The sequence below is a fragment of the Engystomops pustulosus genome, chromosome 6 (genome assembly GCF_040894005.1).
Source record: "Engystomops pustulosus chromosome 6, aEngPut4.maternal, whole genome shotgun sequence".
NCBI classification, from domain to species: Eukaryota; Metazoa; Chordata; class Amphibia; order Anura; family Leptodactylidae; genus Engystomops; species Engystomops pustulosus.
In genome coordinates this window covers 121,603,942-121,627,694 of record NC_092416.1, presented here as the reverse complement: position 1 = coordinate 121,627,694, position 23,753 = coordinate 121,603,942, and the positions used below count along the sequence as shown (strand labels likewise).

General features: G+C 42.5%; 1 protein-coding gene across 2 annotated transcripts in view; it reads right to left on the bottom strand.

Moving 5' to 3' along the window:
• Positions 1-239: 239 nt before the first annotated feature.
• CIMIP1 (ciliary microtubule inner protein 1) overlaps positions 240-23,753 on the bottom strand; it is a 100,990-nt gene continuing 77,476 nt past the window's right edge. The window contains exons 1-4 of one of the 2 annotated variants that reach the window (XM_072113609.1): positions 19,582-19,727; positions 5,159-5,240; positions 1,575-1,679; positions 240-454 (exon numbers count right to left, since the gene is read on the bottom strand). In XM_072113609.1, the coding sequence (XP_071969710.1) occupies positions 299-454; positions 1,575-1,679; positions 5,159-5,240; positions 19,582-19,652 (414 nt within the window). In that variant the 5' untranslated portion in view covers positions 19,653-19,727 and the 3' untranslated portion in view covers positions 240-298. Of the gene's footprint in view, positions 455-1,574; positions 1,680-5,158; positions 5,241-19,581; positions 19,728-23,753 lie in introns of those variants that run through there. The other variant, XM_072113610.1, reaches the window with a different exon arrangement.

Here is a 23,753-nt window from a genome sequence, read left to right as displayed (position 1 = left end):
GAACGAATATGTTGAACTTTCTGCCTGGAGCTTTATTTCAATCAGCATAAAGCTGCGCTAACCTTTAATGCTATAATGTAAATAACGGGATACCAGGCTGGATCAGCTGCGACTGTAAATCAGGTTTTTTCTCTACAATGATTATGCTTCCTGCTCACTCTATATGTAGATTTTTAACATTTACCCATCTACTTTAGTACATTTTTTTACATCTTATGTAAAATAAACAAAAAGGAAAATAAGAAGTTTTTTTTTTATTTTTGATGACATCAGTTTATTCTACCATGTTTAAATTCATTCAGGCGATCCCTTCACCTGGCCAGTTCATGCTCTTGCAAAAATCTCCCTTGAAATGCTGAGTTCTGCCATAACGTTCCAGTTGTAGGGCTGGGATGGTCGATCTCCACCCAATCAGGCCTTGGGTTGTTTTTGGAAGGGCGGGAGATGGCTCAACCTGGTTAAAAAAATGTTTGTTTTTGTATTTATTAATTAAATATAACTTAAAGGGATCTTACACTTTTACATAAGTTTCTAATGTTCCTTTAAGGCCTTAATAATAATCCCAGCGAGGTTTTCAACAATTGACATCCACTTATTGGCCACATTGGGTCGTGTGACTGCTGACACTAGCAGTCCAGGCCGGAGAGTTCTGAACAGGTTGAGGCAGAGACATTTGGGTCAGTGCAGGGTAAGTTATTTTCCTCCTTGTGTCTACATTGGCCCCTCCAGGATTTTTCAGGATTCCTAGAAAACGGCTTTAACCATGCTTCTCAGCAGGGGTATAACTACTAGAGTAGTAGCCACAGGAGGTGGTAAGGAGCCCGTAGTGTCAGGGAGCCCAGCATCCGGACCTGCCACACTAAAGAATGGAGGATGTGCACCTTTATTACTTATTATAATATGTATATAACAGTGCACATCTTCCACAATACACAGGTATTGTGCAGACTCAGGGCAGGAACGCTCTGTGCCTGCTCACTCCGCTAGCGGCATAGTCGCCGCAGTGTGCAAGAAATTGAAATTATATCAGTGCTTTTAACTAGTGGGGTAGAAGCACTGATAAATCTCCCCCTATCTGTGTATGAAATATATCTGTGTTTATATGGTGTAAAGTGTGTTTATATACTGTATGTCTGGTATTGCATGTATGTGTGGATATGCTGTATGTGAGTATATATGGTATGTATATACTTTATGTATGTGTGTTTATGCTGTAAGTGTGTATATGGTGTGTTTATACTGTATACATGGGTATATATGGTGTGTGTATACTGTATGTGCTACTGTAAGGGCTTACTATACTATACGTATACATGTATTAATGTATAAATGTGCATACATGTTTGCGCATGAGTGTATATGTGTATAAGAATGTATAAATGTATGTGTATATGATTATATAAATGTGTGTATGAGTGTATAAAATACTGAATTACAAAAACATGTGCCAGTATACAGATATGTATATTTTTGTAAAGGTGAGGGGGACCCTATCCAGAAGTCTGTTATGGGGCCTCAGCCTCTCATAGTTATGGCCCTGCTTCTCATTTTATAATTTATATTACAATTCTGACCTTTATATAATGTTCCAGTGGTGTCACTGTCCGAATTTTCATGTGACTGGGGACTTTTATTTGTTGTGCCGACTCTTTTGCTTCCATGATTTTTTCTGCTTTCAGCTATAAGAGAAATAATATAGCAATTTTTATAGGGAGGATGGTTTTTGGGATTTCACAGTGTTTATTTTAAACAAAAACATAGCCTGTCCCTTTATGAGTTCTCTCTGCAAGTCACAAAACCTGATCTCCCTCATCTCTAACAAGTTGAAAAAACTAAAGACTCCCACAGGTCAGTTTTTTTCTGTTAAGGGGGGCATGCAATGATTACATTTCCTCATAGTTGCTCAAGCAAGCTTAATGTATATACTTGGTTCCCTGCACAGTTCCTATTCCTAGCTTCTCTTCAGTTTTAGACGATCGAATGAAGTGTGCTTCAGAAGTATGAGCTGCTTCTTAAGAAATTTAAAATCACAGCACAAAAAATCGTCCAATAAGGACATCTATAGCCATTAGTCACTAAAACTTAACTTTTATTTATATACTGTGTGAATGTTTTTAGAATCAGTAGTTCGCAATGGCAGATCTATTAGGGAATTAGATGTGTGACTGTGTATTTGAATTGGGTGCTTAGACGTTAGGGCAAGTGTGAAGGAATCCTCCCTTCCCCCCTTCCCCTCCTCCCCTTAGCACGCTTAGTTTCAATGTCAGAGGATACGTGTGCCCATACCGACTACATGCGGTGCGAGTATTGAGGGTGATGAGGTTGTGTGATATGGGGCCCCTAAGCTTCTAAAGTTGGAGTTTAACCGTGTGGTCACCCCAACCGTGATATGTGAGAACCACAATCGATCACCACAATTAGAACACTCAAAATACACACTGTTGTGGGACATAATCTTAGACTGATCTATCCCCGACTATCCCGCCCTCAAGACTATTTGAAGCTGCGATTTTTGAACTGTCTTAGAAATTTTAAACATTTTTTTGCTTTTGGTTGGTCCATTTTTTAATTATATAAATAAAAGTTAAGTTTTAGTGACTAATGGGTATAGATGTCCTTATTGGACGATTTTTTGTGCTGTGATTTGACTTTCCGGGTACCCAGTCACATAAACCCTATTACCCTGCTTTGCTCTTAAGAAATTTGGCATTTTCCACTGTCGTACCACAAACTGAAATTTAGAGTGGATTATTGTCTCTTATCAAAAAACCCAATAATGATATACAATGTTTGCATGAAACAGATGTGCACCAATGTATACAACAAAATATTAGTTCCTGTGGGGTGACAACAAAGCTTATGAGTAGTTAAAGGGGTTTTCCCACGATAGGGCCTAACTTGCTGATCAGTGAAGGTCTCAGTGAGGAGACTCCGTTGGACCCCTCGCCGCTCTGCTAACCAAAGGAGCTGGCGGCCGTGGATAGGGCCTAACTTTAGTTAGTGGGAAAACCCCTTTAAGGGGAACAGCACTGATAGAAAGCAAGAGAGCTTAGACTCTTTCCTTCTTCATCTAAACCCCACCAGCCACTGCACATTAGCATTGAAATTTTTACCAAGAACTGGGGGGCTGTTTTAGAATGATTTAAACCATGACTGATGAGGCATGTCCATACAGCGTGCTGAAAAAACACATGGGCAACTGGGCAGAGGTAAACCTGTAACACAGATTCCAAGTGAATTAAAGTGCCCTTGATGTTGATAGAAATAGGGACCAGGTGGCAGAAAAGGCACTCTAACAGGTAAGCTCACAGCTTAGTTTACCTAACCCCTTGCCACACCATGACGTACCCCAACATCATGGTGAGGCAGCGGGTGTATGAAGTGGGCTCAAGGGCTGAGCTCTCTTCATATACACTGTGTGTTTTCTGCGTAATGCAGCAAACACCCACCACTAACACCTGCGGTGGCTCCAGTCACAGGTGTTAACAATTTACATGTCATCGGCATGTAACCAGGCTTGGCTCCAAAATTCAGTAGGCCCCCAGGCTACAGAGCCTCAGTTGGCCCCTTTTCTGTGAACTCATGTGGTAGCATTAAAAATTCAGAAACTAAAACAGTCTCCTGTTCCCTATAATATTCCCTAGTTTATCATCCCAAACAGCCCCCTCATAGTTATTTTATAGGATCCCCACTCACACCCTATGAATTAATTAGATACAGCCTTATATGGCCCCCCCAACAGCTTTGGGCCCCGGCACTTGCACAGGTATGCCCAGTGCTGACGCCAGCCCTGCATGTAACAGAGCGTGATGCGTGGGTGCTGCCATCTTGGCTGTGATCCTCGTTTCCCATGATGTCAGGACTTGTCATTTCTGAAGATCGGTTACAATGGCGCAAAATCTCCTGATACTAGAATAATAATAATAAAAGCAGCAGTGTATGGTAGGATCCATTAGATAATCTAGGGTTAAATAAATAGTAAAAAAAGTTAAATAAAAATATAAAAAAAAAATAAAAGTTGGAATCACCACCCTATCCCTAGAACTGATATAAAAACAAACAATAAAAATCATAAACATGTTAGGTTTCGACGTGTCCCAAAAGTCCCAATCTATCAATATTTAATATATTAACCTGTAACTGAAAATGTCCAAATCACAACTTTTTTGGCATTTTGCGACACATAAATGGTAGCAATGAAGTCATCACATTCCGCTTTACACAGCTTTCTACACCCAAGGAAAAAAAAGTTATTGGTCTTAGATTATGGCAAAATGAAGAATTTTGTGTGCAAAAGATTTAAATTTTGACAAATTACATAACTTAATAAAACCTATATGCATTAGGTATCTCCTTGATTGTACCAACCCAAAGAATAAAGGGGAAGTGTAATTTGGAGCACAGTGAAAACTGTAGAAACAAGGCCCAAAAGAAAATTGTGCAAATTTCACAATTAATTTCACTGCATAAATAATTTTTTTCCAGCTTCCCAGTACACGGTATGGAATATTAAAAACCGTCACTAGGATGTAACAATTTATGCAGAAAACAGGCCTTTATACATCTCTGTATGATGAAAAAGAAAAAAAGTTATGACATTTTGAAGCTGGGGAGTGAAAAATGGAACCGCAAAAACAAAAAGGATGTGTCCTTAATGGGTTAAAGCTAACTTGTGAGCAGGTCTGGGATCCATTCATCCAGCTGGTGGTTTAGGGGCCCCAAATCTACTCACAGGCTCTTTTTAGAGCTCTGTTATAATCACCCATAAAATCGAGGCATATATACTTATTGCAGATAGTCTTGTGCTTCTAAAACCCAAGTCCAAAGCTGTCACAATCCTGATAAGTACCAGAACACACATACAGACATATTCAGGGTGGTGCAGCACTTCTCTGTGACTCATGGATACATGCTCCCTTGAATAGGTGGTAGTAAATCTTTCTCTGACAGACTTCTTTTATTGACTTACACTTTCCTCTCTGAATAATTGAACGGTGATGGCACTTATTCTACATGCTCCCAACACTTGTGGCCTGACCAAATTAATACAGATGACAACCACAATATTGGAACTGAAAGCTGGAAAAGTGGGCACTTTATTTATTTGCCTACCTTTGCCAAGGATTCCAGGAAACCATTACAATAAATTAATATTTACCTCATTGTAGGGTGTAGCGAGGAACCCCCAGGTTTCTGGCCACATTTTGGTGGTTTCTAGCTCTTTGGTCACGTGCGCTTTCCTGAAAACACACAGAGCATCACATTTTTCAGTTTCACATGACATCACAGTTCAGAGAAGTGGGTAATTAGAACCACGAGGAACAGTCAGTGGGTAAAATTTAAATTTAAAGTATGATATCTTCATTATCAGATAGACATTTTTGTTAACTCCCCAATTGTGTTGGGGACTTCTAGACTTTCCACCGATGGTAGGTGTTGAAACATATAATGATGCTTCTTAACCAACATCAAAGGTTTCTTGGGTGGCTTCTTCTCTTTCCCCACAAAGAACACAAGCACACTTATCAGAGGCATTTAGCATTAGTGTGGGGTACAAAACACAACCCTAGGCATACCAATATACAACTATAGTGTACCAGAGCGCAATTTCTGTGGCTGGGCCTAGGATGGCATCTGTGCTCAAGTGGTATTTTATGTTTCAAGAGGTCATGTCTTCTTATGTAAACTGTTACTTATTCCTTGTACCATTTTAATTAGAAGGCAGAGAATGGGTTACATTGAAACTACACTACACACATACTGTGACCCGCAGTCTATATTGAGAACTGCTTTAGACTGTCTTAGTACTTTCCAGTTTTTCCTAGAATCTGCTGGAAGGTAGGTGGGATTGCACATGTAGACCACACCCACAAACCCTATCTATGACAGGAGAGGGAGGATTGGTTGTTCAGTTAGTATGTAAGTTGAAACTGGCTTTGGCTAGACAAGTCTTTCTGTTGCTGACAAGCGGAAAATGATGATCAAGAGGGAGAGCTGAAAGTGTGAGAGAAAATGTACCAGGTGTGCTTTTCTTGGAAACAAAAAGGTACCTCTAATCTACAAGTGAACTTGAGTATATTGAGTAAACTTAGTCCTCTGCACCATATATTTTTGGGATTCAAAGGGGAAGTTGTACAAGGACCTTTAACCTCTTCTCGCCACAGTCATTTTTCGTTTTTGCGTTTTCATTTTTCACTCCCCACATTCAAAAATCTGTAACTTTTTTATTTTTCCATGTACAGAGCTGTGTGATGGCTTATTTTCTGCATAACAAATTACACTTCAAAATGGTGGTATTTAATATTCCATGCCGTGTACTGGGAAACGGGAAAAAAATTCCAAATGCAGTGAAATTGTTAAAAAAACGCATTTGTGCCGTATTTTTGTGGGCTTGGATTTTACGGATTTTAATGTACGCCCCAATTGACAGGTCTACTTTCTTCTTTGGGTCGGTACAATTAAGGGGATAACAAATTTATATAGGTTTTATAATGTTTTCATACATTTAAAGAAATTAAAACCTCCTGTACAAAAATTTTTTGGGGGATTTTGCCATCTTCTGGCGCTAATAACTTTTTTATACTTTGGTGTATGGAGCTGTGGGTGGTGCCGTTTTTTGCGGATTTTGATGACGTTTACAATGCTATTATTTTTAGGACTGTACGACTTTTTGATCACTTTTTATAGAATTTTTTTATTTTTTTTAAAATGGCAAAAAAGTGCCATTTTCGACTTTGGGCACGATTTTCCGTTACAGGGTTAAACGCAGTGAAAAACTGTTATCATACTTTGATAGATTGGGCATTTGCATACGCGGCAATAACTAATGTGTTTATGATTTTTACTGTTTATATTTATATCAGTTCTAGGGAAAGGGGGGTGATTTGAATTTTTAGTTTTTTTTAATTATAATTTCTTTTTTAAAACTTTTTTTTTATTTTTACTATTTTTTAGACTCCCCTAGGGTACTTTAACCCTAGGGTGTCTGTACGATCCTATCATATACTGCCATACTACAGTATGGCAGAATATAAGGATTTTACTCCTCATACATTATAATGTGCTGATAGCACATTGTAATGAATGGGTTAACCCAAAGTAGCTTTGGGTCTTCTTGCGACCCGAGGCTACCATGGCGACAGATCGCCGCTCCCCGATGACATCACGGGGCGCGACGATCCATGCGCCGCCATCTTTTTGAAGCTGTCGGCAAAGCTGCAGGGATATGCAGCAAAGACTTACCGGCTATGGAAAGGGGTTTAAAAGAAAGCTCTATATCTTACAGGGAGGAAAAAAGATGCATGATTGGATTTTGGCGCAATCGTGACGGCTTTCATACGACACAAATTGGGGGGTGGGCCGTCGGACGATCCGACCGATTCGGATTTAACTTTAAAATCGCAAGCCAAGCACTTACATGTACCGGGAAGATGAAGGTCACATGCAGGAAATCGGGCTTAAGATCTATGTGAATCGTGGCAGCTTTTCACCTTTGGGGAACGCACCTCGGGAAACATGCATGAACGGTTAAGTAAATGTGCCCCATTGTTTATTCTTACTGTGTAAGAAGGCTAATGGATGTTTAGAAAACCCATGAAAACCTTTGTTTAAGTTTACTAGCACAGCTGAAAACAGTTTGAGAATCTGGAGCATCACATTTGTTTGTTCTATGAAACTCTCACAAAGGCCAGAATAAAGAACTTTCATGTGAAACTCGACAATCCATTCTTGTACTTAGAAATGAAGGCCATTCCATGCGACAAATTCCCAAGAAACTGAAGATTTCCTACAATGGTGTATACGACACCCTTCAGAGGAGAGCACAAACACGCCCTAACCAGAAAGAGAAGTGGGAGGCCCCACTGCACAACTAAGCAACAAAACAAGAACATTAAAGTCTATAGTTTGAGAAACCAACGCTTCACAAGTCCTCAACTGGCAGCTTCATTAAACAGTACCCACCAAATGCCAGTGTCAACCTGTACAGTGAAGAGGCGACTCCAGGATGCTGGCATTCAGGGCAGAGTGACAAAGAAAAAGCCATATCTGAGACTGGCTATTGAAAGGAAAAGATTAACATGGGGAAAAGAACACAGAAATTGGACAGAGGAATATTGGAAAAAAGTGTTATGAAAAGACTAATCTAAGTTTGAACAGCAACTGAAAAGATGCTGGAAGATGCCTGTCTTAGATCTTTCATGGTGGAGGTAATGTGATGGTCTGGGGTTGCTTTGGTGTTGGTAAAGTGGGAGATTACAAAGTCAGAGGGATTTTGAATAAGGAAGACTCTCACTCCATTTTACATTTTTACCAGACCATGCCCTACCCTATGGACAGCACGTGATTGGAGCTAACTTCATCATACAACTGGACAATGCCCCAAAGCACACCTCCAAATTATACATGAACTATTTAGGGAAGAAGCAGGCAGCTGGTATTCTATCTGCAATGGATTGGCCAGCCCAGTCACTAGATCCCAACTGTTGTGGGTGCAGCTTGACCTTATGGCGCACAAAAGTGGCCATCAAGCCAATCCAACTTGTGGGAGGGGCTTCCGGATGCATGGGGTGAAATTTCTCCAGATTACCTTAGCAAATTAACAGCTAGAATGCCAAAGGTCTGCAATGCTGTAATTGCAGCAAAGGGAGCATTCCTCTCCAGCAGGAGATCCAGCTGCTTCCAATTTATCCAGCGCCATAGCCATATCCGAAGGTCCACAACATAAATCATACCAATATATAACATACTTTTTTCCCCCCTAACACCTGTGAATGAAAGAAGAGGTGCTCAGAAAACCACAACCAATAAAGGAGGGAAAACCAAGGTTCTGTCATGGTTCAAGAAAACAAAATTACAGGTTAGTAATTACTGTTTTCCCCCTAATACGACAGCAACCGACTGTAGAGAATAGCATTGATATGTTTGGGGAGGGATCACCAAGGAAGGTACCCTACGCCCAAAAGACAAATAATGTGCGCCCGCTACATCAAACCTATAGTGTTTGAAAAAGGTGGTGGCCTGGCAAATTTGGCTTGCTGAGACCTTTCTGTATTCTGCCCATGAGGAGCAAAGTGCTCTAGTGAAATGTGCTACAAGGACCTCAGAAACTGGAAGATTTGCAGCTTTTAGGCTGAGCTGATGGCTATCTTAAACCATATAGATATAGTTTTCGCTGAAGCATTTTACCTTTATTCTTCCACCCAAAAGGATAAACAAGCTATCCGAACTTCTCCAATCAGTGTATCTGTCTAAATGTATCTGTCTAAGACGTGTGCTGGCGCTGCAGTGCGGAAGTGGGTACTCTAATTCATATCTGGTGGAGCTGCTCGGTCCTCCAACCGTTTTGGAACAAGGTCTTCGATACCTATCATCAAGTCACTGGCAAGAGGGTCACTCCTTCTCCCCAGTTAGCTCTCATCATCTTCTTATGTCATAGAAGGAGCGTGCCATAGCCCCCCCAATTCTCATGAACATAGTCATATGGGTTCCTCACCCCTCGTATGTGTCTCCTCCCCCCCACAGCCTCCTCACCCCCTTCTTTTTTCCCTTTATATATACCTATGATTGCCTCCTTGTATTTTTTATTTTCGTTGTTGAATTGTTGAATAGTTCTACATTATAATAGTTACTATGTCTGGGATTGCATTTTTGGGTTTCTTACTCGCTGTATTATGCTTCGACTCTTATCCCCAACTTATACTGAGCATATGATTTTAGATGTTTCTGATCCTGCCATAACCTGCTTGTACCGTTTCATGTTATGTCTTCCCTAATAAATGTTGATTATATATAAATGTATCTGTCTAAATAAACTTCAATGGCCAGCTTCACCTCCAACTTATGATCCTGTTCCTTTCTATCAGGTCATGGGTTATCACAAAAGGAGGGAAGTCTTATCCTCTGTGTTCTGTGAAACTTCAGGGCCACTTTTGGAAGAAAAGCTAGAGTAGGACTACTATATCCTTCAAAATCCTGGTATAAGGTGGCTTATAAGACAGGGCAGATAATTCTCTCTGTGGACTGAAGTGATCGCCACCAAGAAAACTGTCTTGATTGTTAGCCACTTTATTGAACTAGACTCAATAGATTCAAAGGGTTCCCTAATGACTCCTTAGATCAGGGGTAGGGAACCTATGGCTCGGGAGCCAGATATGGCTCTTTTGTTGGCTGCATCTGGCTCTCAGGCAGATCTTTAATAAATATTGATGGCTCATGTGTGTCTCTTAGAATTATAACTGGACACAGGCAGCAATGTTACCGCTGCCTACGTCCTTTCTACGGCCCAGGTGCCATCGCCGCTATCATCTAAGCCTGGGTCAAAGATAAGAGCGTGGGAGCAATGGGGAGCTGGCTGCAGGGAGCGCTGGGAAGTGAATATTCATTTTTTATTACCTATCTACTGGGGGTAAATGCTGGGGCTGCCTATCTACTGGGAGGCATGTGCTGTGGCTACCTATTTACTTGGGGGCATGTGCTGTGGGACTACCTATTTACTGGGGGTATGTGCTGGGGCTACCTATCTATCTACTGCGAGGCATGTGGTGGGTGTCAGGATTTGGAGAAGTGAACCCCCTGGACCGCCATGGACGATGATGACCCCCCTTGGACCGGAATCTAAGTGGCACCTGGTCTTCACCAGAGCCCGCCGCAAAGTAGGATGGTACGACTTGTCTGCGGTGGCAGCCAAGGTTGAGGTACAGGATCACTAGAAAGTCTTGTGTTCAGGAACAGGCAGGCGGTCAAGGCAGGTGGCAAAGATGCGAGGTAGGGGACGGAGCAAGAGGTCAAGGCTGGCAGATCAGGAACAGGTCCGAGGTCAACGGAAGCTTCCTCATATCCATGAAGAACTAAGATCCAGCGGGGAACCAAGAAAGTGGGTAGCCCCAATCATCAGAGCGCTTGCCCTTTAAATCTGCGAGTGCTGGCGCGTGCGCGCAGCCAGGACGGTAGCAGTCACATGGAGACGTGAGTGAGCTCGGAAAGGGGCGTTGCCACAGTGAGGGGCACGGGTGTGCCTGCGATCTGAGACGTAGATCGCAAGGGCACCCATGACACTGAGACTACCTATCTCCTCGGGGGCATGTGCATATTGTACGGCTCTTCTGGAATAACATTTTAAAATATGTGGCGTTCATGGCTCTCTCAGCCAAAAAGGTTCCTGACCCCTGCCTTAGATGATTCAACGCAAGACTGCAAAGGGGAACAGAGCATCTCCTAAAAGGTGACATATGAGATGCTGCCTTTATAAATATGACTACCTAGGGATGGAAGAATAAGGATATTTCAAATTGGGAACTAAGGTGTAAAGAACCTGTCCAGAAACAGTGAAACCACAACCAGGCTTGGCAGTAGCTGTCTCCCTGCAGCAGATAAGCCGAAGTTATGGTCCCTGAGTAACTCTACACAGTGACAGGAAAGACTCACTCCACCAATGGTGGAGCAGACAAGTAACATGATTTCGGATATAGACCAATGTTCACAGTGGTACACAGAAAAGTCTGAGACAGGGAAAGTGGGGTCACACTGTGAGATACATGACACTGAGGGACAAACAACAGATAAATATAAAACAAAACAACGCGCCTCGGGTGATACCCTCACAGTAGATATGGAGTGAGGAAAAAAAGGGGAGAAGGGGGCCCACAGCGGGGCTGCTCACCTTTTTGCCACTTGGGTATAGGCGAAATATCCTGCACAGGGGATCCAGTCATACACTACAAGTTCCTGATGTTCAGGTTTCAACGTCTTGGCTCTAATTGTACTAGGGTCGCTGCCTCTGGTATTAAGATAACAGCCGGAACCCACAAAAATACCCAAAAAAACAACAGATAAAGAGAGACAAGCAGAGTCAGACAAAACTGGGTCAAAACCAAGATGGTGGCAAATGTACAGAATCGTATAGCAATATAAAGGGTCAGTAAGCATAGCAGAGATCAAATAACACAGAATAGCAAACAAGATAATAGCACTAGATAGCAAGACTGAAGACTGAATAACCACCAGGTATGTAAGGCAGTTCCTGGACATGCCTCCAGCAGCACACCGGAGCAGCAGTCCATCAGGCTAGTAACCCTTGCTGGACAGGGCTGAACTGCAGAGAGCAGGGTGTGGCTCAATAAATCAAAACACAGGAGGAACCTAAGCCACAGTTCACACACAAGAAACACAAACAAATGAATGCCACCTATTCTGCCAAGTGTGGATAGAGATGGCACGGACGTTACATAAGGGCAGAAATCGGGACTCTAAGGGTAGCTGGTTAGAACCCTTTATCACATCCCTGTTGTAGGATGTTTTATGTGTTAGCCATGTTAGGATGATCCTGGTCTAGATCTGGGTTCTGGCAGAACTTATAGATTGCTTTACAAATCCTAAAATAGATCTTGGATGTCACCAATTTCCTGCTTTTGTAAAGTAGTGATCACCTTTCCTGCCTCTTATTTGTGAAGATCAGCCTCTCGAATTTCAGGCCATTAAGTTTAGTTGAGGATGACATACTGGGCCCTGGGAAAAAAGGTTGGGAGTCTCAGGAAGTATCCAGGGGTCTGATATTGATAACTCCCTGTGTATTGGGAATCATGCTCGTTTCAGCAAGGAAGGAGTTGTCAATATCACTCTTGCTTGATCCTGATGAATCTTCTTTAGAACCATTGGAAGGATTGCTAACGGAGGAAAGGCATAAGAGAGGCTGAAGTCCCATCTAACTGACATTGCGTCTAAGACCCATGGTTGATCTCTCAGATTCAGATCACAGAACTCTTTGACCTGCCTGTTCTTTCGATTCACAAACAAATCTATCACTTGGGAACCCCATAATTTTGTTATTCTTTGAAAACCTTTCGCTTTGGCTTAGAAGGTGACGACTCAGGAAATCAGCTTCTTGGTTTTCCTTCCCCCTTATGTGGTCCACCAAAAGGGAGGCTAGGTTTAATTCTGCCATGGGAAATTTCTTGTAGGCCAGATTCAATAAGGATTGTGCCACACTGGCGAATTATGAACGCCACTGCCGTGACATTTTCTGATAAGATCTTCAGGTCTGCACAGTGAATGACCATCAGAGATGTCGTCATTGCCTCCAGGATAGCTTTCAACTCCTTGTAATTTGATGATGTGGGTTGCATGCCTCTGCTCCAGGGACCCTGATACAGATGGTCTTGGAGCTAAGCTCCCCATCCCCTGGATCTGACATCCCTCACAAGAGATAGCATATTTTCTTTCTTCCAAGGCATTCCTCTCTAAAGGTTTTTTTAGTTCAACAACCAACTGAGAGATTCCTGTACTTCCTGAGGCAGAGGGATCTGTTGATCCAGACTGGAATCCTTGCCACCCCAGGCTTGTAACATGTAAAGTTGAAGTGGGCAAGCGTGAAATATCACCCAGGGTATGGCTGGGATGGAAGCTGTGAACAGACCAAATTTCTTCATTACTGATCTTATTGTGGGTGTCCGATTCTGGAGTAATCCTTGTACTGATGTTGTAATTTTTCATATCTTCTCGGTCGTAAGGAAGGATCTCTGGCACCTGGAATCCAGACATATCCCTAAGAATACCTTAGACCTTGACCGTACCAGGAAGGATTTCTTTAAGTTAAGCCATTCTAGGCGTCTTAGGGCGTCCGGTACTAGAGTCAGCTGTACTTTTACCTCTTCCTCTGATTTCACTATCAGTAGAAAACTGAAGGTCCCCTGCTCCCTATATATATATATATATATATATATATATATATATATATATATGAGGCCATCTCTGTGACAAATTTTGTAAAAATCCTTGGACCTATTGCTACCCTAAAAGATAATGCCCTGAATTGAGGGTATGCCAGGGTCCCTTCCAAAATCATGGTTACTATTCTGATACAATCCTGATAGGGAAATTTAATAGCCGACTTCAGGGATTCCATCTTGAACCTGTCAACCACTAGAAACGTGTGTAATGGTTTTAAATTTATGATGGCTTTTTCATGTCCAATGATTTTTGCTAAATTCTATCCAAGGAATCCGAATAAGAAATCACAATCACACGGAATATTACAAAGGTGATTTTTGGAGGCAATGTCACAACATCAATTTTTCAGCCACAAGGCTCTTCGAGCAGAATTTGATAGGGCAGATGATCTTGCAGACAGTCTGAGTTTGTCACCCTATGTGTCAGCTAGAAAAGCAGAGGCCTTTTGGCAGAAGTAATATCTTTAATTTGCACCCATTGTGGTGCCTTATCCTACTTTCTCTAACTGTGTCAGCCACATGATCTTGAAACACAAGTAGCAGTGATATTAGGTTTGAATTCTCCAACTGTGGCTTCCCAGGAACTCCGTAGAAAAGTATCAGTTTTTTTATCCATAGGGTCGTTGAGTATTTCTGAACCTTCTAATGGAAGAGCTGAAATTCTGGCAATACTTTTGATATTGCAATATCCATTTTCAGAGCTCTTTTGTCCTCTCAGGCCTTTTCCACTCTGAATTAATAAGGGATTTTATATTTTCATGGATGGGAAAGACCTGTTTCCTTTTCTCTCCGAGCCTTTGGAACATGATGTCCCTAACCAAGCACTGCTCCTTTTCATCCTCTTATTCAATAGTCCCTCTAACCAGTTTCACAAAATTATACGTGTCCTCTGACTCAGATGAAGACAAATCTGGTAGGCCATTATTTTCCACTGAGTCTTTCTCTTCATCCAAATAAGAATCATAATCAGAATTATTAGATAAGATAACATTAGACATCTTGATGTACCAGGGGAATCAGGGGACCTGGTTGATTATTTTAGTGGCTGTGACTGAATTGCAAACTTCTTGCTGAATAAAGGAGAGCATGGAATCAAATAATGCATTCTGTTACTGAGAAGTAATACGCTGAAGACAAGATTCACAAGTAGGCTTACTGTAAGAGGGTAAAAGGCTCTCCGCCCAGACCCTACATTCCTGGTTCCTTAGACTTATAAGTAGCCATCACACTTGGGATCTCTGCCCTCTAAAATAAATCACATAAGAGAGCATCGGAACCAGTTTAGAGTTTAGAGGCTGTACTCACACCAGAGGACCAAACCCTCCATCAATTCCCATAGCAGTGTCCGCTGAATCTCTTCCACCTTCATCTGAACTCATCATTGAATCAGCATTTTTTAAAATCAAAAACATTTTTATTAAAGCATTAATTTTTCAATTTCTATACATAAATTATACATAACTTCCTAACCCTTCCCTTCCCCCAACTTTGCAGGCATACAGACATTTTGGAAAAAATATACATTAGTCCATAAGTTCATGAATTTTTCCCCCAAAGGCAAGGTAGTCACCACAAATACTCATATACAGAGAATGACTAAGGCCCAGCACAATGTATGACAATCAATGCTTATTGGCCTAATGCAGACAGTCGGTAACTAAGACTTTCTTGTAAGTCCAGGAGTATCCTACTCGGCAAACCTGGCGTGTCCATCGACCTGCCCCACAACTTCTCAAACTTTTTGGGCACTTTTGCTTCAGGTATACTCCGCACTCAAGTTTAATAATGTTATTGACCTTTTGAATAAATTCCTGCTGAGTAGAAGGAGAATTTTGGATCCACCTGCCAGAAATAGCTTTATGGGCTATATATTAAAGTTTTAGTGTACATGGTTTAGTTACACTATCAAGATCATCTATTTCAAAAATACACAATAGACATATCTTTGGGTCCAGCTCAAGGTCCACTGACAAGACTGTTTTAATTCTCTGGATCACCTCCCTCCAGAATCTTCCCAGACTCTTGGGGCGGGGGGAGGAGCGGAGGGCAGGTGCTTGTTCGGGCAGGGGGGAGGGTGAGCGGGGTTGCTTGTTCGAGCTGGGGGTTTGTCGACTATGCCGTATGGTGGGGAGGCCATGCAGGGGGATGGGCGGGCAGTGAGGCAGCCACATGTGCCGAGGGGCGGGCGGATCGGCCATGCAGGGGGATGGGCGGGAGGCGGTCACCTGTTCCATACCTGGTGGGTATTCACTATGTCCCTCTACACCAAAGAGACTCTTTATTTTGGAACACACACTGGACGTCAACGTTAGCATTGGACATTGTATCCCATCAGCTAACTCCACCAATCCTACCTCAATCGCTGCCATAGCTGGCACAGTCGAGACCAATTTCCCATTGGGATCTGCATGGCATACTAGCATTTTAACAAACATCCAAAATGGTAGGGATATATGCATGTTGTGTAATACGTACAAGAATTTTGGCATCAGTATCATTTTTATGAGGTTTCCCCTGCCAACCATAGAGAGTGGCAGATGACACCAAACGTTTATTTTGTCTCTACATTTTTCCATAAGTGGCATCAGATTGTCTTCCATGCAATCTCGGGGACAGGGGAGAGGAGACTGTGAAACCCAAATACTTGAATTTGTTTACTATACATAAGGGGGGTCATAGAGTGGAGAGCGCACCAGGAGTGTTGCCACTGGTAGGACTACAGATTTCTTCCAATTTATTCTAAGACCTGACACATCCCCAAAGGCATGAATTAGATCCATATAAATGAAGAAGTCCCGGCACTCGCACAATTCTGATGCTGTGGTTATTTAATGTTGAGGGAAGATATACATCAGTGCAGTAACAGTAATAGGGAACGCGTTTTCGGCTGCTACGAGCCTTTGTCAACCATATTAACACAACTGACATGAAGACATTTAAATACAAAGTGATACCTTCCTAGCCCTGCCCACTGACGTCACATCCTACCGGAATCCCGAGATCCGAGGTGTGACGTAGTGACATCAGGTGTTCATATCGTTAAGATTACGTTTCTAAAAAGGAGAAAAGATCAAAGACATGGAATTAGTATAAGCTTATACTAATTCCATGTCTTTGATCTTTTCTCCTTTTTAGAAACGTAATCTTAACGATATGAACACCTGATGTCACTACGTCACACCTCGGATCTCGGGATTCCGGTAGGATGTGACGTCAGTGGGCAGGGCTAGGAAGGTATCACTTTGTATTTAAATGTCTTCATGTCAGTAGTGTTAATATGGTTGACAAAGGCTCGTAGCAGCCGAAAACGCGTTCCCTATTACTGTTACTGCACTGATGTATATCTTCCCTCAACATTAAATAACCACAGCATCAGAATTGTGCGAGTGCCGGGACTTCTTCATTTATATTTGTTTGGCTTTGTCCATACCTGGAGCACCGCCCGGTCCCAGACGTGCCGTCCATCTGCCTTATTTCTATGAATTAGATCCATGACCGGATCAATTGAAACAGTGACATCTCCCGAATACAGAAGCATCTCGTCTGCATATAAGGAGATTCTGTCCTCTGCAGCGCCAGGGGAGAAACCCCTAATCTCTGGTTAAATGCGAATCAGGCATGCCAAAGGTTCTATGGCAGTGGTGGGAAACCTATGGCATGGGCGCCAGAGGTGGCATTTAGAGCTTGAATTGCTGTTTTGGCACGTCGCCAAAAATATGCAGGTTTTGGGTTGCAGTTTGGGCCCTCGACCACTAAAGGGTTCACGATCACTGTTCTGTGGCAATCGCAAAGATTGCCTACATTTAGGAAAAACCCCTCTGCAGGTTTAAGTACACTGGGAATAATGGTACACTGGGAGATGCTGCCGCGAAAGACTGCACTCTTTTCAGTATGTTGCAGGAAAAAGGTGGGGGTATGTATAGAGCAATTAGCATATACAGGCATTCCTCTACTTAAGAATACCCAACTTACAGATGACCCCTAATTACAAACGGACTTCTGGATGTTGGTAATTTACTGTACTTTAGCCTTAAGCTACAATAAAGAACTATACCAGTTATTAAATGTGTCTGCAATGAAGTTTTATTGTTAATCCTGGTTCTTATGACAATCCAACATTTTTAAAATCCAATTGTCACAGAGATCAAAAAATTTTTGTCTGTAGTTACAATTATAAAATTTACAGTTCCAACTTACATACAAATTCAACTTAAGAACAAACCTACAGAACCGATCCTGTACGTAACCTGGGGACTGCCTGTATTCAGTCTCATAGTGGGTACAGCGAAGACATACAAAGTAAATCTACTAAACTAGTATGGAAAACATAAGGTATGGCACCATGAATAATAATGGTCACACGCCGAGCATGAGAAGAATAGGTGGAGTGCTATTTTTGTGCCATCCATGCTCTATGACTATTGGTAATATTCTCTCTAACCAGGTGTATTACTGCTATGCAAACATTGCCAGTTGGTATTTCTGTATGGTGATGAACACTGCATGTCTCTTGGATGCATCTCCCATACCCCTTACATTCCAAAATAAGACAGTAATATTCGTCATCATTGCAGTTTAAGAAAGAAATGACATGTACAGTGACTACCTTCCCTCATCACCGCTAGCAGAAACATATACATGAACTTACAATTATTATCCCAAAGCTGATTCCTCCATCCCATTCCCCCCCTCCAGCTCCCCACTCAAATAAAGATAAAAAAATATACACACTTGAGACATTTCCCTCTGTCGAAGGGAAAGAGGGCAAGACAATGTTCAATAAATCTCGATGTAGACAATAAAAGAGTAATAGTGCATTTCTTAGCGTAACAAAGGATACACTTCATGGAGTTAAACCCACCCACAGCTTTCATGTCCCTGTAAACAGACATGGGCACTGCCAGGCGAGACGGCAGCGTGGGACACTTGGAGCGATGAAGGAGGTGAGTACAGCTTTGATTTTTTAAAAACCCCTCAGCTCCCCTGCAGTGTTTTCAAAACAGTTGAACAACCCCTTTAAGTGGACTGGAGTTCTTGTATCTTAGACCATCAGATAATGATTATATTCTAGGAAAAGCTAAATTATTTCTACCAACTATTTACCCATCAACTATATAATGTTAATGATGGTAGGGTCATGCAATCCAATCTATAAAAATTAAGGGAAGAGTATTGTACTGAACATTGACATAAATAGCTGTATTTGTAAGATCCAAATATTTGCTGCATGTGATCAAGGCCACACTGGTGACTCCTATGACTGCTGTGATTGAGACCAATCAGATACAATCAGATCATTCTGCATCTTGCAATCATTTCCATCAATAATTCAATAATTGTGATTACACAACCCTCTGCCCCACTCCTCCACTTCATATGTAAAGTTGTACCTGCAGCTGCTCCATGTGTACTTTTACCCATACATACTGTATAATCTACCCACACTAAATAGCTGTGTATACAATCATATCTCACTGAGGTATGGTCAAACAAATTATTTACATATTACATTCATTGTGTACACATATTATACAGTATGCTCTATACACAAATTATACATTAGCCTTACACACACATTATATAGTATGCTCTACACACACTATGGGGCAGATTTATCAAGCTGTCTGAAAGTCAGAATATTTCTAGTTGCCCATGGCAACCAATCACAGCTCAGCTTTAAAATCCATGAGCACTGTAAAATGAAAGCTGAGCTGTGATTGGTTGCCATGGACAACAAGAAATATTCTAACTTTCAGACAATCTGCCCTTATAGCTTTTGGTATATACCATACACACCACTATGTGTATCGATAGAAGTATGTATACATTTGACAGATAAGAAGCAGCAGTAAGTTACCAGATCATGTCCTGTGCCACAAGGTTGCTGTGCTTCCCATGTTGGGTGCTGTGCTGTGGGGCGGCTGCCATGTCTCTGTACACACAGCTCCCCTGCAGAGTCACAGCTGATTGATGTTTACTTGTAGCCAGGTAACTGGAAAGTGGAGGTGACATCACACAGGAGGGCAGAGGCTCTATAGAATTATACCGGAGGCATTCACTACAGGTTTCTCTTCAGTTCTTCTCTGATGTCTCATTTTTGGTATAAATAATATACAGTCAGATCAATACTTTCATGTTTAGGGTTTTGTAAAAACAACAAAAGGAAGCTAAAATGATTTCACTTTAGATTAGCACCAATTCTGATAAAAACCAAGCATGATAAAACAGCTGCAAGTATTGATAAATCCAGGCACTGCTACTGTGGTAATCTTATTATATTTCTTATCCATGGCCTCCTTCCTGTTAAAATCAGCTTGTAAAATTATGTAAATGAACGAGAAAGGTTGTGGGTGTGTTATCACAGCCCTCTGTGCTGCAGATTTACAGGCTGTTACATCCTGAAGGAGCATTTACCCCATCCCACTGTATGCCCACTGATTATAGGAAGTGCAGGGTGAGGCTAAGACGTGTTGCTGCCAGTGGCAGATCTTCATATAGAGCGGCATGGGAGGCTCTTGAGGGGCCCACAGCCGCCCATACCTGGGCCTATATGAAGATCCCCCATGAGTCTTAAAAAAAAATCTAAACTCACCTCCGGTTCTTCTCCCCTGACCAGCGACTCTGTCTTCTCCTTCCTGTCCTGGAGCATACACTATGATGTGGGGGTGTCGTGGCCATGTGACGTCAGTGTAGATATAGTGTAGTGAAGAATGAGCCATGGGGAGAAGGAGAGGATAGAGGGTTTGGACATTTTATTAATGGAGGATGGATCTCTGCTGTTGACATTTCTGTAAAGATGGGGCCCTGCTGTGGACATTTATGTAAAGGCGGGCATGTGCTGTGGACTTTTTATTAATGGGGGGCATCTGTTGTGGACATTTTATTAAAGGGGCTCTGCTGTGGACATTTATGTAAAGGGGGCTCTGCTGTAAACATTTCATTAAATGTGGGATCTGCTGTGGACATTTTATTAAAGGGGAACCCTGATGTGGACATTTCTGTAAAGGGGGGCTCTGCTGTGGACATTTCTTTAAAAGTGGCTCTGCTGTGGACATTACATTGAAGGGGCATTTGCTGTGGACATTTCATTTAAAGGGGGGCTCTGCTGTGGACATTTCTGTAAAGGCAGACTCTGCTGTGGACTTAACATTAAAGGGCTCTTCTCACGAAAGAAAATTCTTAAATTTCAATCCCCTAGTGATGCTTACACAATAAAGATTAACCCCTTACTTTATAATTTTACTCAGTTTTATTGCTGTTATAGCTCCTATCACTTAGTGGTGGTTAGTGTAAGATTCCAGAGTGCAGACACATTGGGGCTCATTTACTAAGGGTCCGAATGCCGCACTTTCGTCGGGTTTCCAGAATATTTCCATGTTGCACCGAATTGCCCCGGGATTTTTGCGTATGCGATCGGATTGTGGCGCTTTGGCGCCGGCTTTCATGCGTCAGAAATTGGGGGCCGTGGCCATTGGACAACCCAACGGATTCAGAAAAACCATGGAATTTAAAAAACGATTTGTGTTGCAAGATCAAGCACTGGGACTGGGACTCCGGCGGACCTTGGGGCAGCAGCGACACATGCTGGATATCGGGGGCACAACCTTATTGAATCCCAGCAGACCCGAATCCTCGTCGGACAATGCGCCGCGGGATCGCGACTGCACCGGGTAAGTAAATGTGCCCCATTATGATCCATCTAGTTCTGTAAGATGCTGTGTGCTGAAAATGTGGTTAGATTATCAGGGTAAAATGTTTATATACACTTTTATTTACCTTCTGAACACTATACTAGTATCTGACATAGAAAGAGATGAGGCAGATCAGAGATAAAACATAATGAGATCCATGAGATGCCTATTACACTGTGTCAGCTCTGCTACATATCTGTTTTCACAAGCCTGTAGCTTCTCTCTTTTCATGATCCAAGATAGCCGCCAACCCTAAGTCAGAAGTTACAGGGTTGTGTCTAGGGGCAAATGAAATTGTGTACACCAGGACTGATAGAGACAGGTGCAACATCCCCCACCGGGGCCTAGCCTTTTCTTGGGGCCTGGAGTCAGCCGGGGCCCGCAGTACCTGAGTGGCTGGCGGTTGCGGCCTAGGCACGCTAGTGTCACAGTGCTTGGTATGGGGAACCGGAGGGCTGTCCTACAGCCTGGCAGGTCTCCAGCAGGGTGGTGTTGGCAAGAATGATGAGGGAGAGGCTGCTATAGCGGTTCTCCCTGGGGCAACCCTATGGGGTCTGGAGTATGAGTCCCAGTGTAGTGGATAGGGTGCCCGTGATGGTGATAGCCGTAGTAGCAGGTACCAGACGGAGGCAGACGTTGAACAAAAATAACTTACAGTTCTTTATTGGAACCGACAGGAACAGTAGCAACGTGCCTTGACAGAATGGTGGAATGCTGTAGATGCAGTTGGAGGGAGCCGCAGGAGTAGATCATCAGCCTGGATGCAAGGACAGGCTGGGAGATAGCTGTGTCCTAGTAGGATGCTTCAGCTTGTCCTGGGTTGCTTCAGATATCACCCTTGAAGGTAGGATGATATCCCTTTCCTCTCACTAACTAGCTCTTAGCTCCACTCTTCAGGCAGGGAGCTGGGCTCACCTGCTCTGGTCTGGTGTGCTGGCTGCACTGACTCTTTAGAGTCTCTACTCTGATCTGAGAGAGTGAACTCTCCCCTTACACTGGACTCTTCTCTGAGAGAGAACTCTTCTTCTGCTTCTGAGCTACTGCTCTCTCGAAGTTTCCTGACCACTGGTCAGGTGGTGGCTACTCCTCCAATTACATCTCAGCTCACAGATACAGGATTAGAACACATGTGATTGGTCAACACATATTACATCACATAAAGACTTAACTTCTGCCTTACCAGGCAGACTCTACCGCTGCAGTGCCCATCTGTGTTATAGAGTTGTTATGTAGTGACATGCTTTGGGGCTGATCATACCCTACACAGGCTGCAAGCTACATGGCGGGACGTATTCGCAACAACCCTTCTGCCTTGCATCGGCGAGGGTGTTGCACAGGTCTGACTTACATCTGTGAAATGCTGTATTATGTTAATAACAGTGAATTAGAAAATATGTTATTTTTCGTGGGAATACCCCTTTAAGTCCTAACATCCTGGCACATGTATGTTTGGATGCTGGGGTTGGGGGGAGCATATTCGTGTGAACAGCCCAGGACCCATGGGACACTTAATCCACCACTGGCTTCTGCACAACAACCTGTGAAGCTACAGCACTGAAAGCTTTTGAAACACGCCCATATCCCTTCAGGTTCATTAGCATAGTTGAAGGAAGGAGCCATGAATAACAAATATGGGAAGATTACCACTGTCAAAGTGCCGTGATCTACGAGCAGGGCCGGCTCCAGGTTTCAGTGGGCCCCTGGGCGATTGAGCCTCAGTGGGCCCCTTAACAGTGAACTCTACACATGCATCCAGTATATACAACACATACGCACAGATATACACATGCATCCAGTATATACAACACATACACACAGACATACAGCATATATACACATGCATCCAGTATATACAACACATACACACAGACATACAGCATATATCCACACGCATCCAGTATATACAACACATACACACAGACATACAGCATATATACACACGCATCCAGTATATACAACACATACACACAGACATACAGCATATATACACACGCATCCAGTATATACAATACATATGCACAGACATACAGCATATATACACATGCATCCAGTATATACAACACATACGCACAGACATACAGCATATATACACATGCATCCAGTATATACAACACATACGTACAGATATACAGCATGTATACACACCCATCCAGTATATACAACACATACACACAGATATACAGTATGTATACACACCCATCCAGTATATACAACACATACACACAGATATATAGCATGTATACACACCCATCCAGTATATACAACACATACACACAGATATACAGAATGTATACAAACCCATCCAGTATATACAACACATACACACAGATATACAGAA